The sequence below is a fragment of the Antrostomus carolinensis genome, unplaced genomic scaffold (assembly GCF_000700745.2).
Source record: "Antrostomus carolinensis isolate BGI_N321 unplaced genomic scaffold, ASM70074v2 scaffold47079, whole genome shotgun sequence".
Taxonomy (NCBI): Eukaryota; Metazoa; Chordata; class Aves; order Caprimulgiformes; family Caprimulgidae; genus Antrostomus; species Antrostomus carolinensis.
This window is the reverse complement of record NW_010338779.1, coordinates 1-17,875: the sequence shown is the minus strand read 5'-3', so window position 1 is coordinate 17,875 and position 17,875 is coordinate 1. Positions and strand designations below refer to the sequence as shown.

Sequence of the window (17,875 nt, the reverse complement as noted above, 5' to 3'; positions counted from 1 at the left end):
CATTTCCTCCCCCCCCGCCACCCATGCCCCGGCCTGTCCCAGCCAGTGATCCCAGAGCCAAGACAGTCCTGAAACCGAAGCCCCGGAAGACTGAGCCCGAGTGATCCCGGAGAGAACACCCCCGTCCTCCAGTCAGCCCTGGTTAATAAACTGACATGACACGATATGATCTGGAATATCTCATTGGCACATCAAATGTCAACTTTGGGTTTTGCCATTTACTGTGCTTCTCCCTCCCAGTCCTAATGCAGCTGTGAAGCAGCCAAACATGATGACCTTGGGCTCCAGCAGCAACTAATAACATTAGTACATTATCAAAATTCTTCTCATAACAAATCCCATACTGAAACTAAAACACAGCTATTCTAGCTAATAAGAAGAAAATTAACTAACTCTATCCTAGCAAAATGAGGACACCAAGTTTTGCTGACAGATAACAGCCAACCAAGAAAAGCTGCAGTCATGTTCTCTGACCACAAACGAAGAAAAACAAGTTCCTTGCCAATAACATGGCTCACACACAATGTGTCAAAATACTAAGAATGCAGGCACTGCTGTACCATTAAAGAATCTGAGAACCATAACTACCAAGACAGAATGATTGCTATTTGATCCTACCAAGTGGGATTATGCTAAAAAACCCAATCCAACCTAAAAAACCTCACTAATCTACTGTACGAGAGCTTGCATTTTCGCTTCTATGTATGCAAACTAAAACAAATTCCAGCCAATGCCTTCAGCAATTGAAGAAATTACTGAAGACTTTATATGTAAATAAAACATGTAAAAATAAAATAATTCTGGAGGGTTGACCAATACAGCATACGATACCGCTTGTCTGGGGTTTCATTGCTGTAGCTTCACTGAGGACGTTTACTTTCGGGGCATGCAATGGCAATCCTGATAGCAATTCGTAGTTCACAAAACCTCTGTATTTACAGTCACTGTTGAGTATTAAAAAAAAAAAATTTGTTTAACCAAATTAAACAGGTGCTTCTCCTATATACTAAATGCTTAAAAAGAGGGATTAAGTGTATGAAAGATGAGAATTTCTTCAACAATTTAAATAACACTTAAAATCTTGCTGTAAATTTAAATATCTAGCAGTCTCAATTACTTTACTTTCATTACTCTCATTGCCTGGTCCAATCCAATTATGATTTTACCCAAGATTATTATGTCCTAAAGTGTAATTATATGAAATTTAATAAATAAGGCAAAGCAAACCTCTTCTACGTTTTTTTTCACTATGCTGACAGGAAGACCAAGATGATTACTGTCACCTCTAAAGAAGCATCTACTTTTCAGTAGTCTGTTATGTAAAATCTGCCAAAGAATTAATCTTCAAAGCTTTTGATAATACATTTGAAGAGTCAGCTTTTTTCTTTCCTAATAACTGACTCTACTCAGCAGAAGATTTAGATGATTTCAAAGAAACTCCAACGAAAAAGTGTTCTGCTTTTAACTATTCCCAAATATGTACATTCCAGACAAACTACTAAAATGTGACATTTTCCAAAATAAGCTACAAATATTACTAGCAAGATACCTGATGATCTCTTTCTTATTTGCAAATAAAGCCACAGAAAAAAATAACCCCCTTCTATCAGATCTCCCTCCCCTTCTCCCCTCAATTAAGGATCTAGGTTCAGTACAAAGAACGTTTCAGCCTGCTTGCTGGTTAGAGACAGAAACAGACTTGCTATCTCCTATGAGGGGCACATTCTAGCTATTTAATACTCCTCATAGCCAGGATAATTCAGTCTTTCCTAAATTGCAGGCTGTTTTTAATACAGTTTGAAATAAAAAATGCTACAGCAGAGAAGAATAAATTCTATCTATTATACTCAAATTATTCAATATAAATTTTATGCTAGTTAATTTACTGTATTGGTCTCCAGAGGAAAAAAATATCTGCAGACCTAGTTACTCAGAATTTTCAAGTTACCACATAATTTTTTTTTTATGCTTCCTTGTGATACCAGCCTCGGATCTGACACAACAGGATTTTCATAGCACCTTACCTCAGGATAACAGTCTCGGCTCTCTTCTTAATCTAGACATGAAGCTACACACAATTTTGCCAGAAACTTTAAACTATATAGGTCTACAATAAATTTATTTTTTTAAGTAACAGCACCACTAGAAGCACAGCTTGCTAAGTAAGAACAGTAACTATTTTCTTCTAGATGAAACTTTGCAATGGTAACATTTTTGAGTAAAACTAGAGAAAACAGTGTGACTCCAAATGAAGGAATAAATTCCTCTTCTCTAACCAGAGAGACTAAGAAAGTGAAATAATGCAGTATCACTTACACAAACACATTTTATCCAGTATAACCTACTTATGTTATAGCATAAAGAACTACTTATGCTACTAAAGTAAATTTAAATTGGTGCTTTACCAAAAGGAAGAGCTTGGAGCTCTCTAGTGGAATAATGAAAAGATGCAACATTCTCCATTTAACGGACTTCTGGTACAGTTCAAGTCTGTCACAGAAACGTGACTGGTGCTGGAAAAAAGCAATACTCCCTGCTAGGACTGCCAAGGTTTCCTGATTATTGTGAAAATAACTCTGAAATATCTGTTATTTCTCTTCTGATTACTCAAGTATTCCATCAATTCAGTTTGCTTTTTCTACAAAGTCTTACTCTGCTTCATTTTTGGGCTGATGTTGAATGGAAGTTTCTTAGTCTGACACTTTAAGTCATACGCATAATAAAGCACATGTAAGCTGTAAGCACAGCTTGAAGTCAGCAGAACAGTAGAGCACGTGCTTAACTCCACATGCTATTTTTTTTAAGCGCCTTTTTCTACTGCTGTTCAAATATTTGTCAGCCTGAATTTGAATGAGATCTTTCAATTCCTTCATCAGTTTATAAAGTCCCAAGAGGCAGAAAAGAAAGCTGAAAGTTTTGCTTTTTTTTTTTTAAAGTTCTGGTAAGCACTATTGTGTCTGTAAATGTATCTGATGCTATACTCACACTGAGATGCAAAGGTGAGACACTGGCATAAAATGGAGATATTTTGTCACCAGCCAGAGGACAAAATAACCTCCATTGTCCTGTCAGGCTATGACTATACTTGTCTTGTACTTTGCACAGTGAAATTATATGATTTCACGTCTTAATTTTCTTTATCACATAGTCACAGTAACATAGAAGGAATTAAATTGCTGATGGTGTTTCAGTAAAAACATCACATTTCATTTGTACAGTAACTGGAGACCATCACATGTTACATGGAGGACACAGTATATACCTTTGTTTAGCTTCACCCTTGTTTTCTTGTTTAACATCAGGCACTCCACTTGCAAACCTGAACTGTGAAGATAATTAGAAAGTACTTTCAGATACAGCAAAGCACTGCAAAACCTTTTATGCTTTATACTACAGACTTGAAACTGTTAGTGATTGTTGGAAAGTGTGATAAGATAGCCTTGACTGCAGAAACTCGAATTGGGACTGTAGGTTACAGCTACACCATCTTTTCAAATAGACACACTGCTATTATACTCTGTAATCTTTAAAACAGTGATTTTTTTAATTGGAAAAAAGGTGACATGATAGTCTTCACTTCTCTTTGCCCCCACTGATAATCTCAGCAATTTTTAGGCTCACTGCCCAATTTTAACTGCAGCTGACAGATGTGTAGAAACTCATAAAAGACATTCCATCAAGTTTAAGGAAAATTTAAAGCTGTATTGAGGAGAAATCTAAGGCTCTTGCTCAGCTGTGCACTATGTTCTACAGGTAAAAAAATCCCCAAAGATATAGAGAAAAAAGACAGCACCTAACGTATTTGGGTGTGAGAATTTCAAAGGACTGATAATAGAACAAAGTAATGGAATCCTGGCTTTGTTCATTATTCATGAAGTCACTTGAACTTCACATTATATCACAAATCTATGATAGCCAAACAATTAAAGATGGATATGCTGTCATCAGACTTCCAAACTTTGTTTTACCAGTTCCCCAAATATTTTAGGGCTTTCTCCATGGTTAGTTTTTGTCCTTCTCACAGCATTATTAGTTGGGAAAGTAATGAAAAAACGAAACCCCCAAATCATCCCCAACAGTACAATACTTGCAACAAGTGTTCTGCCCTTCCACTTCCTCCCCAGGTCTGCACAGCTGGTTTTCCACCCACATACAAGAATAGGTTTAGGGCTGTAGCATGTATTTTGTGGCTTAAGTTTGGTTAAGTTTGAGGTTTGGGTGATACTAGTTGTACATATTTACTGCTGTCCAACACAGCACAGAAAGGCAAACACAAGGAAACTGATTTTACAAAGCCACAACACTATGAAGTAGCCCAACTGGGTTTGACCTGACAATGCTGCAACAAGCACTACACTGCTAGTAACCTATAGTACTTGACAGACCCTTTTATCCTCTCTAAGAGGTCAGGGAACAAAATGGCACCGTTCACTTTATGAATCAGATGTTAATAGCCCCAGTTCCATTTGGTGAAGGAAATGTTTCTATTCTGCTTTTAAATAATTATTTTGACAGGGAAACTGATTCCCTACTGTTTGATTACCTTATCAATTACTCATCAATTTTTAGCCATGTGAATTTTACAGTTCCATTTATCCAGTTAAAACCATTATCCACTCTTGAAGTAGTGGAAAACAGTAAATGCTATCAGCAGCTATGTCTGAGTGGCAGTGAGATATAAATTCCAATCCATTATCAAAGAAGTAAATAGTATAAAGTTTCAGCAAGTTTTATAACACCTCGACTTACTATCTAGAGTAAGGAGGACAGAGAGAGTAAAAGGTCAGGTGAAGTCAGTGAGCAAGAAAACAGCTTAGTGTTCCTCCTGAATGACCAGGAAGTCAGTATGTTAATGTAATGGCCCTTCTGCCCAAGTAACCAGCCACAGAAGGATCCTCCCCAGATGGACAACAGCTGTGCAGCTCCCCAGCTTCCCAACCCCACCTCATCTTTCTCGGACTGTATGGCGAGAAGCATTTAACACCAACTTCCAAAACTAGGTATGTTATGTAATAAAGTCACATACGCACAGTAGTACTCTGAGGTGTTCACTGGAACTGTGATGTTCATGCAACTGGTAATACAGAATTACTGTAACAACTGATAAAACAGTATCTTGTTTCATTTCAAATTTGAAGATGGACTATTAGTGACAAGTTAGAAAAAAACAGGTTCTGTCATGTAATACATTGTCAACAGCAAAATGAAACACTAAAATTCTTTTTAGTACAGGAAATTAAAAGTTCTGTTGATAGAACAGCATCAGTAATTAAAATTATCCAATTACATGGACTATCATTTCTTAAACTATTTAGTGACAAAAAGCATGATTTTGCAGTACCTTTTCATCCATGTCATAACTCTCTAGAAGTTCATCTAGTTCTCTCAGCTGCCCATCTTCAAGGAAGTGCTCAGTAACACCTCTCAAAGGACTGCTTCCTCTGGAGGAGTTGTGGCATTTAATATTTGTAGCTGAAAATGTATGGACACATTATGTTATGTGTTTCCCATTCTACACGACAAAGATTTTATTCCCTAAATATTACAAAGCCTTGATGCTAATGACATTTAAGAACTCCGAGGACTTCCTAAATGTGAAATGATTTCACCTTTAAAGCATGAACCATTTCAAATAAATATTAAACTGAATCTGCAATTAAAATTCTATCCAAGTTGTATGTTCTGTAATACTCCCTGTAAAACAGTACAATAGGTTTATTTACATAATATTGAATTCATGATTTTGGAAATAAAATTCAGTTAAGCTTTGTTATTAAAACACAGCCAAAGATATGTATGGCAATTTGCTAAGCAAATAAAGACTCAGTCTTTGCTGGAGAAGAGGAAAAGCTAATCATAATGACATGATGCAACCCTGAACTAAATACAGATAGCTCTGAGAAACTCCAAATTCCTGTAATACAGTAAACTCAATGAGAATTCAGTGTCAGGAAATATCAGACCTTTTGCAGATGCCACAGGAAATGAACAGAACACCTGACTGCAGCTTTCTGAAGTAGCTGTTTATGTACAACAGAAGAGCTCTGCACAGAAAAGAAATTCACTATTTCATTAGATCACTTGAATTAATTTCAACTGCACTGCCTTGTCCAGATACAGGAAGAAAGAATCAGACTATTATTGGAAAGGCTTTTATCTTATAGTCACTGGTCTCTGTATGATCATCAGTACAAGACACGTCTGCGTGAAGACAATGTACATAAGATTTCCACCTGAAAGATTAAGAGGATTGATGTCATCCAGAATACCTTGACTGTAGTATTTTTTGCCCTTCTTAGACTGTGAAGCCACTGAGACAAGTAGCCATGACCGCAGTAAATAACACAAGACACCAAAGCAGTACTACATATTTCTAAATAAACACATAAATTATCAGTAATGACCAAAACCAGGCACATTTCTTTTGTTCTGTACAGGTCTTTTAAAAAAATCATACATAGAACATTAGTTACCATGTGCGTATTAATCTAAGAGTGTGATGTGATCCTAAGTATCTCAGATCTGGGAAGAAAGACCCACTTAAACCTTTTTCTTTATTTTAAGCACCACAAAAAGACTCAAAGACTTCTACCTCCATTAGAACTCCATTAGAACTCCAGTAGAACATGAAGTAAAACAATAGTCTAAGAAAACGCAAAAGTTACTACATAGTACAGGACTCCTTCCTGCGTTTGGTTTCAGTCACCTCAGTATTGCAGATGCCACGGCACCAGCCCCTCTGGCTCTTTACATCACCAGAGGCCTAATTGTCTAGTTCCTCCCTACTCCTCCTCAGGGAACCTGGATCTATTTCTGAGCTCTTAAATCCTCATCACCTTTCACTTTGCCTTCTAATCACTGAAGCCTGAAGCCTTCTCTCCCCTAGATAGTAGCTATTCCCTCCTTTTTCTCCAGGAGGCTACATTTGCCCAAACCACTCACTCTTTCTGCCTGAATGTATGTAATGTGAAAAAACAGCATAAAAGCTACTGTCGCAGACCCTTTTCAAGCCTGCAGCAAAATCAGTACTTAGCAGCAGAGTGCCAGATTACCAGCTAGTTGTCAAACTGACACCAGAAAGGGAAACACCATGAACCCTCAAAACCAGGCTCAGCACTCTGTACCTTCCCCAGTGACAGTTACGGGCTTCTGTTCAAAGTCAAAATCTCGTTCCTCCAACCTATCTAAGAGAAACTGCCACATCAGACATACTTTGCACAATAGGCCTGTATGCAGGCTGTAAAAACAAATCCCAGTTAGATGCTAACAGTTGGACTGTTCTGCTTAAAATCAGAAGAAAAAAACATTAAGTTAGAAGTATCCTTCTCTAAAAAAATAAGCATCCTTAAAAAACAGAACAGTTTGTCAGAGGAATGGGCACAGCATCTGCAAAAAATAAAAAAAACCTGGGAAAAACTACTATAAAAGTCTGTCTGCTGATGAACCCAAGAGAACAACCAAGTGAGATTATGAGTCAGACTCCAAAGCAGTATCACAGTAGTCAGTGTCTAACTATCATCTCGTCAACCAACAGAATTCCTTGCCTAAAATATCAGAGAGATGTCAAAAAAAACTGCAACCAAAAACCAAACCCAAAACACCCCAGTACTACCATCAGACAAGTACTACAGAGAAGTAGATGTTCCCTGGTTCACATTTGTACCATTTCAAAATACATCCCTTTATATGCATTAGGAAACAGACTGCTTTTACAACAAGAAGATATTAGTGAACTGACAAGTTCTCATTTTATGTGGAAAGTAGAAATTACAGTTTTGCCACTGACCATCTTTGTGGTTACTTTCTTCTCTTTATTACACATTCAAAAATCTCCAAAGACTCTTACCGTTCAGCACCCAATCACAGGAATTTTCAGTATCATTCGACATTCCAGATTCTTGTATGGTAATGTGTCTGTTTTGAACAAAAAGTGTATTTAAGATTTCCATCTTGCATATAAGCAGAATTAATCTAACCAGTTATGTAAAATTAAAGCTCTCAATAATATTTTTAGCTATGGACAGAATCCTTACTTACAAGACACTGTTTTAACACTATTCTTAACTCTATCTTTTGGCTTTCTTATGTCCATCCCTACAGATATGTTAAGTAAAACTAAGGCATTTCAAACCCTCAAATTTGTCAGAAAAAAAAAAAAGGCTCACTATTTCATTTCACCTTTGCCTAAAATACTGAGGAGGGAAATCTTCCCTGTACAGCAAATTATGGAAATATTGTGCTAATGAGCCAATTAATCAGCTTCTACACAATGTGATTTATAGTACTTTTATATTCAAGAAAATTTGCATAACAATGAATCCCAAAGAGAGTAACAAAAACATTTGTTCATAGAAAGATACTTCACTTATTTTAAAGATAAGTTAGGAAAAAAATAAGAATCTTAGAAAAGCTCAGAGGGTAAAAATGCATATTAAAATGTGATATATAGAACATATAAAACAACAGTGTAATCATCACAGATTTTGGAAACTCGTACCTGGGCAACGACACCAAGAACAATGACAGCAAGCTGCCTAGTAAAACAGAACAATGAAAATTTGCAACAACCTAGTGGAAATGAAAAAGGTCCCCAGTATGTGTAACTTGGAACTGTACAAACATTCAGGCACAGACACCTGCATATACACAAGATGCAGCAAGAAGCAGAGTTTAACAAATCACAGCAAGCCTGCAGAGACGAGAGGCATTTTTGTCAGACACAGGCTCTCTAGGCTTATTTCCTCCCTCCCCCACATTTTATGTGAAATGCAAAGTTTGACTCATTTTGCCTGCAACAACAATTGACTTTCTTTTCTGTAAAACTGCAGTGAAGACAGTTCCAGAAAGCTGTCATCTTCATAAACACTGCCTAAAACTGAAAATATTGAACAGCATCAAGAGACTGAAATCTTCATGTTCAGGTCAAAAGCCACTTCCAAATCAGAATGTGGGATGCTCTCGCATGCTGCTGCTGATTAAGATTAAACAAATCTCTCTTTACAGCACAAGCTACACAAACCACAGTGTTCAGTTTGTTATTCTGCATATGAAAAATGGATTGAAGTTTAGGCTTTTTATTCACAAAGCAAAACGGTAAAACACAGAACTATGCTAAGAGCAAGAATGGCCGCTGATGCGCTTTCAAAGGTATCCCCTGAATCGAGTAGTTCTGCTGGGATGAAAAGCCATACTGGATGCCACTTGCAGTTAAGTCTCTAGATTCCCTACATGAGAGGAAAGAAATACCTCAGATATTTGATTCAAGGACCTGCACTGTTGGGAGTCACTTAAAGGTAGGCAACAGAAAATGGCAAACAGAAGTAGATGCGAAAACAGAGTCTCACTGCCCCATTCAGGCTGCAGGTCCAGAATCCTTTCCTGATGACTGGCAACTAATATCTGGAAGTGACCAGCACTCACTCTTCTCAAAACGCAATCACCAGAGCAATAACCAGTCCTACTTATCCTAAAGGTCAGAGCATGCTAATTGTATCAAATCATTCAAGACCTACACACACAGAGCCTTTTCTGAATCTTCCTGGATTAAGAGACAGGACCTGCTTGTCCTACTTAAACCTGCTTGTTCAGAGACAACAGCTCTGGGCACGTGCGCAAGCACAATTACAGTCGTTAGGAAACTTTAAGTCAGAGAGATGTATAGCAAGGGTAGCTGCCTCTCGGTTGTTGGGTGCTTTAATAGTTTCCTTTAAAAAGACCAAACCAACAACAACAAAAAAACCCAAAACAAAACCCCCAAGTCTTATTTGAATTGGAAGCAAAAAAATATTATCATTGAATTTTCAGAACTAAAAAACATGTCTTGGTGTTTAAATTCAAAGCTCAAACAAAATGGATTCACGCTAATAGTTACACATCCACACTGGCTAACAGCTGCCACTGAACACTTCTCAGTTACTGAACCAAACAAGTACATCCTTCACACAGTTTCAGTGCTTTGGTTTCACAATGAAACTTGAATAAAAAGTATTACTTCATTATAGCAACTGTCACTTTGACAAGCTGCTAGATCTCAGATTTTTGTGGTTGGAAGAACACCACAAATTAAGGCACCAATTGTTTCCTTTACAATTACAATCTAAATGCTATTAAACTCGTAAGTAACACTCAATAGATTTTAAAAAGCTTTCCAATAACCCAGCTATACTTTCAGAATAACTTGCTGCTAGCAGAAATACAGTTCTCACTGCTCTGTACCAATGCCATGCTAAAATATCAGCACACAAGAACCAATGTACTGAAGTCCATCCCCATGCATACATACTTTGAGCAACCTGGTCTAGTGGAAGGTGTCCCTGCTGATGGCAGGGGGGGGTGGAACTGGATGATCTTTAAGGTCCCTTCCAATCCAAACCATTCTATGATTCTATATACTAGAACAGTTTCAGCTAAGATTCAGATTCTTTCTATCACCATCTGCCTGTTCTTATTAATCTGAAGAGAAATCATAACAAAAGCTATGTCTTGATACAGTTAAAGAAAACATTCAGCATCATGTGCAGCCATCAAGAGCTTGCATTGTTCTTCTACCTAATCACTGAGATTACATTAATCTAGAGCAGAATGGGTATCATTAATCAAATGTTAAACAAAACACGCACACAAACTAGTATTTATACAAGTTAGAGATGGGCCAGGAGTGCAGTCCTGACTCACTGTTCTACGTGGACAGACTGAAGGGGCATTACAAACTAATACTGCAATGAAGCAAAACCAAGTATGTATAAAATAGGAGGCTAAACAAGAAAACAAATACAATACTGTAGAATATCTCTAAAGAAAAAAAAAAAGACATTAACAGAAACCACATTTTATTTTAAAATGTGTAGTATGATGTGAGCATAACTCTACAGCATATTCACTTTTTCGGTTGGCCAAAGTTGAAGTCCCAGTTGTATCTGGTAAATACTAATGAAATAAAAAACAGTATGAACTAGCCATTCTTAGTATTATCTGGTGATACCATAAGCTACCTGATAAAACTGTGGTAAGGTCTATTGCCTTATTTTAATATTCTCATATTCAGTTCATTAATATGTTCTTGAATGTAACCAAGTACAATTAGTCATTGTCTAATAATCTCTGCATCAAATTATGGAAGATAAAAAGCAAAAATAGACAATTTTGCCTGCTTCTTTAGCAAACTAAGGGGAAATGGTAAGAAATATGAACTGTGCACTTTTATCTTCCTTGGCTGATGCAAGCAAATTCAACAGATACCAGTAAGAAAGCTGAAATATGACATCAAACCAGCTCAGTTTTCATCTACCTAATGATTGTAATAATGTTGCTCTAGCTCAATGTCATTACTAATTAAAGGCAATTTTTGTCCTCCCCACAAAGCACGTACAAGATCCAACGAAATGTTCAGTTAGTATTTATATAAACAGCAAAATTTACACTTAAGATAAATAGCAAACTTTACACTCATGCATTGCTTATGGTAGTAAAGGGCTCATAAGTTCTGGTCTTCCATTCTGTGCAACAACATTCTGGGCACAGTCAGTTGAAAATAATCTCTGAAAAGTAGTTATTACCCTGGGGTAATACATAAAAAACCGTTCAGCACCTCAAAAAAGATTCCTTTCCTCTTTTGCACATGGGTTTAATGAAGGGGAAAGGATAAGGAGCAAAGAATAAAAAAAAGGAATGCAGTTCTAAGACAGTACAATGTTGAAAATAAATAAAACATTATTTAAAATAAGGATAACATAAAGCCACCCAGAAGGAGTAGAGGAAGAAAATTAAAACAACCCTCCTAATAAAAAAGCTAATCTTCAGAGAAAAATCTTGTACTATTTCTACCCAAGCTGTATGTTTTCCTTTGTAAAATGGAAAATTTAATCTTAAAACTCATTTATCAAACACAAGTATCAAAGCTCAGAGAGAAAAGAGACTAGACAGCTGATGAGTTAATCTATCCCACAAAGGACTACTATCTCTTTTACAAAAGTTGGTTTCTACTTCAGATATCTCTTCCCCCTTCAGTGACTTATTATCATCCCAAATCTCAGAAAAACATTAATGCCTAATAATTTACTCCAAGAACTTGCTGAATAAAGATGCAAGATCATAAACATCTATAACATGTTAGCCAAATTACAGATCTAAAAATTATTCACATCTGGGGACAGGAGAAACTTAGGGAAGGAGAATGGCAGAATACTACTGCAGAAACAACCATTTACTCATATAGATCCAGCAAAAGAATAAGCTACACCTAGAAAGGAAAAAGTATTTCTAAGTATTATATCACTTTACAACTAATTACAACTAATTTTAAAAAACTACCCTCAAAGGGGTATCTGCTATCTCAAATCAAGTCAGATACTTAAAAATATTAAGTTATTTATTAAGAATATTACTCTTAATTAGCTTTGTTTATACTTTCATATCCCACTTCACTAGGTCTAAACCAATTCTTTAGGACTATGTTTTCCTTTGATTCAGAGTCTATCCTAGTTCTTATGAAGAACAAATTAATATATTTGTACTCAGAATACTGTCATACCTCAATCAAATTTTAACACTTAAAATCAACCTAGAAATAAGTGAAAATTCTGTAAGGAAGCTAGACAACTCCATACTGGTATGAGAAGCACTTAGGATTACTGTAATAAAAAGAAAGATATGCATACCTAAAATTATAATCTACTGAATCTTTATTTTCTGAGATAACAGGATACTCAGGCTCAAGATCCTGCTTTTCATGTTTAATGCAGATGCTATTATAGGATGCCTTCACAGGACAACTTTCACAGTCTCCAAGTGCGTGCTCCTCTTCACTACTGGTTCCAAAAAGGTCAGGGTCATCCTGAATCACATCAAGGACAAGAACATCTTCTTCATAAGCTTCAAGAATGTCTGGAAAATTTTTACTTTTGTGTTGTGAAAGATTCCCTCTTGATTTTCTATCATCATTTATTTCTAATGCAACGGGGTGGTCAACTGCATTGCAAGAACAATCAGGAAAATCAGATTTTAGTACACGTTCAGTATCACGGAAATCAGGCACAGATGACTCTAGTTGTTTGTCAAGAAAAGGATGTGGATATAAAGAAAAATGTTCAGGGAACACAGACATCTCATTTGAAAGGTTTTCAGAACCATCATGCTGAAAGTCTTTACTGCTGATCTCATCCGCTTTTTCCTTCATGGAAGCTGTACATGTGGCATCATTTGCAACAGGAAGAGGCTGCTGCTTGGAATTTACTAAAGAAGTCTGTTCACCTGTTTTCTGCATCCTTGAAATACCAGTGCTGTCAAGAAGCTCTAGTTGACTACAGGTTTTCCTTTCAAAGGAACAGGCAGATTCCAGTTTCCTGGATTCAGGTTTTTTTCTGCATAAAGGAATTTTGAATTTTGTCAGGTTCCCAGTGTTTAATATTTTCATTAGCTTTAAATCAGAAAATGTCTGGTTCACTACTGATGCTTTATTGTTAAAACTTACTCTGTTTTTGTTACCTGTGGATGCACCATTCTGGACTATCACAGACGGGTTTCTTTTTGTTACAGCTCCTTTATTTTTATCTTTTTGTTTTATTGTCAAATTCAAGGTTGGTTTAACTTCTTGCACATCATCACAGTTAAAAGCCACAGCACTTCTATCCATATTAACTACTGATTCCGCGTTTTCATTGCTCATTCTCGAAGTCTCATAAATATCTATGGAAGAGGATTCTGGTGTTTCAAGTGAAGTCAGACATTCAGTATTTGGATCCATTATTTCATGTGTAGATTCTTTGTTAATTTCTTCTGATGACATATGCAAATCCAACCGTGCCAAATTCCCAGACACAGCACTGTTTCCTTCAGCTTTAACACTGCTTTTATCGGAGGATTCCTCAAAGGCAGCCCTTGAGTGTCTTTTTCTTTCTGAGATGGATCCACGATTTTTATGAACCCATTCAGAAGTCCTGGCACAAGATTCGAAAGGCCAAACATTTTTACCAGTCATAGGTATTGTTCTTCGACAGGTAAGCCGCTGCAATTTCTTATTAACTTTGTTCAATTTTTCATCTGTCTTGCTTTTGTGACAATTAGAAACATCACGGACCTGAGCCAGCACTCTCAGGCTACCTGAGGGAGCAGAATGATGTGACACACTGTTTGAATTTTCTCCTTCTGCTGTTACAGAGAGCTCAGATGTCTTCTTAAAGCCACCTTCAAACGCAAGTAATTTGGTACTATTCTTTCTCCAGACTGATATATTTTTTGCTTCATGAGTATTTTTTCCTATATGAAGATCTGATGTATGATTACATGAAGATGACAGAGCAATTTCTTTATGATTTAGTCCTAAGACTGCAAAGGAGCTTGACAGAGCAACTGCTGCTTCTGTTTGTAACTCACACTCACTGCTTTCATTACCCATGTCTGTGAAAATATTCTGCACTTCTGATTTCTCAGTGATTTTCATCTTTTTTCTATGCTTTCTAACAATATTCCACTTTTTTCCCCTTAAACACTTACTGTTTTCACTCTGACAGCATGAAAAACGCTCTTCTCCTTTTTGAGTTTTTTCTTTGTTAAACAGTAAACCACCTTTTATGGGTGATCTCTCATTTTCCATTCTACTAGGGCTGCAATCCCCATCAGTCTGTTCTGTAGTACCATCAGGAAGAACACACTTTCTTTTATCCTGGGCTACATGGAAGAATCCACTTAACTTGTAACTGCTGGTAGTTCCACTAGCTGAAGACTTTACAAATGTATTGATGTAACTACAGGCCTCTAATCTCACAAAAGGATTCTTTCCTGTTGCACAGAGCAAGCCATTACAATGGTTTAGGGCATTTCTGCAATGTTCAGCATCACATTTTGCAGATACATATCTCACTTTGTCAGCTGTAGCCACCCTAAAATTTTGCAAGCACTTGATTTGATCAATTTTGGGCTTCCTTTTTTTATACTGCACACCAGACTTTTTTCTTACAGGATGGCACAGGAAGCTCTTGCTTTGAGTCTCACCTAATGTCGCAACCGTAGATTTAGAGCAGTGAGGTTCTTTTTCCTTGGAATCTTCTGATCTGTTTTGATTTGTCTTAAGTTTCTTCACAGTCTGTGTACTGGAGTCTTGCTCAGTTGCTTTCCTTTTCCCCTTTGCTGATTAAAAACAAAGAAGTGTCATTAAAGAATATGCTAAAGGAAGAAGACTACCCTATTGCACTATTTATTATAAAGAGAACAAAAAACATTCAAGGCTGCTAAGGAACATGACACTGTAAGACTAAAACATTTCTGTAAAGTTTGGTTGGTTGGTTGGTTGTTTTTTTTTTTATAAAAAAAGCACTATTAGCAGACTTACAGTAAAAAATGATGTTTTGCTTCAGAAAATGCAGAGACCTTAAGGTGTCAAAAGGACACTGGAAGTTGTATATTTAAAACATAGGTGAAAACCAAATTACAGCAAGTCTGGCAAGAAAATTCTGATGCTGTTTGCACACTCAGCCTTAAAATCTTTTGTTAACACTGTAGATTCTCTGTAATAGGAAAGCTTGTTTATAAGAATATAGTGATTTATTTCAGATATATAGTCCAACCAAATGCATCAGACTGTTCAAGATGATCTAGGAAAACTTCAGAACTTGCATTTTTATAAAGTACTACTTTTTATTTAAGAGCAAATACAGATTACGTAAAAACCTGTACCTCTGAAAATTTCATCTGGAGAATGGACTCAAGAATGGACTAGCTTTTTTACGCTGAATGTAGGGGTTTTTTAGATCTTAGTTTTCAGAGTAAGATACAATTTTAATACTTGTTTTTCAGAATATGGTTTCTAGATAAAATATTTATTAGTAGCAACCTACAGCAAATATTTGTCATTTGAATGCATCCACTTTGAAAGTAAAAAGAATGTCTTTTAGACAACTGTCCTGAAAAAAATGAGACTTTAAATAATCTCCTTTCAAAATTGTTCCAGTTTGATACAACACTCTCTTAAAACACCAAAATACAAACTTTTTTGCAAAATCCTCTATGATGTAGAAGAGAACAACAACTAAAAAGCAAAAAGTTCGGATAACAAAAACCAGCATCCTATAAAAGAAAGCACTAAAACAAGACAGCATGGTACGTATTTAAAAATAAACAAATAATATACAGATGAATGAAGAACTGACTATCTTTTATTTTTGCTTTCCTGAAACTACTGCCTCCTTTCCTGCTTGTGCCTGACCTTCTACTAATTAAAAAAAAAAATAAAAAAAAATCCTACTCAGGGCCTGCTGGTGCCAATATCATCCCTTCCTCCCCCCACCTCTCAAAAGGGTATCTGGTCTCCTCTCCTTTGTGCTAAAGAACTGCTCTTCTCCTTCAAGAAAAGCCTTTCCTCTTCCTTAAAATCTTTTTTCCTCCAAGACTGGTATTTACAGTACTGTAAAGCAGACCCTAGCTCCTATCTACACTTCTTGAGCCAAGTTAGCAGCATCTGCAAAAGAAAAGTTATCTCCTGTTCTTTCACTTTTTAATGGATTCTTACTGGAGTACCAGTTCCTTGTCCTGGGAGCCCAAATTCTGCATTTGTACTTCACAACAGGGCACAGTGCTTACCACTTTCCTCCAGGCTGTCTGGTCCTTTTTCAGGGTTTGAGCTCTGCTGCTCTTCTTTCATGCAACGCTTGCATGTCTTTCCTCTAGTTGGCTGTTGTTCTTGGTCACTTAGACCTTGTAGCTGCTGTGACACCAGTGCATTTCTGTTCCTCTTCCTCAGACGCGGAGCTCCTCTCTTGGACTCTGGACACTGTGTATGCAGTTCTAGCAAGGCAGATCTACCCCCCTCTCTGGGACCTTGTAGTTTTCGTTTCATCAAGGTTGTCCTGCCTTTCTTGCTCAGGTATCTCTTTCCTTCTTCCAGTGTCGCTGGCTTTCTCGATCCAATTAAAGAATACCCATCCAACTTCTCTAGCATACCTGCCTCTTCCTGAGGTTTTGGTTCTGACAAGGATTCCTGAGTCCCCAAATTATTCATAAGATCTGGGATTTGCATCTTCAGTATCATTAAGGAGCTGCTGCTTTCCATTTCAGTACTGTATGTGCCCTTTCTGGGTTGCAGCACCTCTGGTTCTGGCAAATGGGAAATGCCATGTCTCTCTGTGCTCTCAAGTTCCTCCTCTGAGGATGGGATTTGTAGTTTTATTTCCATAAAGGAGTATTTGCCTTTTTCTCCCGAGCTCCCTGAACTCTCCTGGAAACCTGAGAGGTTCAGTCCTTCTGAGCTACGTTCTTTCTTTTCAGTGCCTGCTGAGAATTTATTCTGTAAAGTAGTTCCTGAGAAAAATAGCTGTTGACCTTGTCCTGTCCCTCTCCTTACAGTCTCTTCCCAGCACCTTGCTGCAGCTGTGGTCCCTGCCTGCAAATCTTCACATACAGCAGTGTCTGAAATTGGCAGAGCTACACCCTTCTCGCTCCTGGCAGCCCTCCTGCACTGTATGCCTCTGTTTTTTTTACCTGGGAGTCTCAGGCTACTCTCACCGTTCTCCTGCATGGGCACAAGAGGAGTTAATTGCTCCCAGGAAACACTGGGGTGCATGGCACGTTGCTGCTCAGATCTTCTCTTTGGTACCAGGTCAGGCCCTTGCTCAACCACCAACTTTTTTCCCAGCTCACGTCCAACCCCCACCGGGCTGATGACGACCGTGTCAGCCGACTTGACCTGGCTGGCAGTTACCACTTTCCCTGACCTTAACTGCGGCATCCCAGGAGCCTAGAGACAGCAACAGACCCCACCAAATCCCCTCGCCAAGGCACCTTCAACAGCACCCCGCTAGCCCAGCACCCGAACCCGGCACAGGCCCAAGCAGAAGGGAAGCACAATCTCCCTCCGGCTACCACCTCAGGGGTCACCCGGGGGGAG

General features: G+C 37.6%; 1 protein-coding gene across 1 annotated transcript; it reads right to left on the bottom strand.

The window, feature by feature from the left end:
- Positions 1-831: 831 nt before the first annotated feature.
- LOC104530895 (protein TOPAZ1-like) lies at positions 832-17,716 on the bottom strand (the record flags this gene model as incomplete). The annotated part of the gene is made up of 7 exons (XM_029086905.1): positions 16,573-17,716; positions 12,674-15,123; positions 10,525-10,544; positions 7,847-7,905; positions 5,342-5,472; positions 3,263-3,324; positions 832-944 (listed from the first exon to the last, which is right to left on the bottom strand). Coding segments are annotated over exons 1-7 (3,979 nt in total), but the record flags the coding sequence as incomplete, so codon positions are not given.
- Positions 17,717-17,875: the final 159 nt, after the last annotated feature.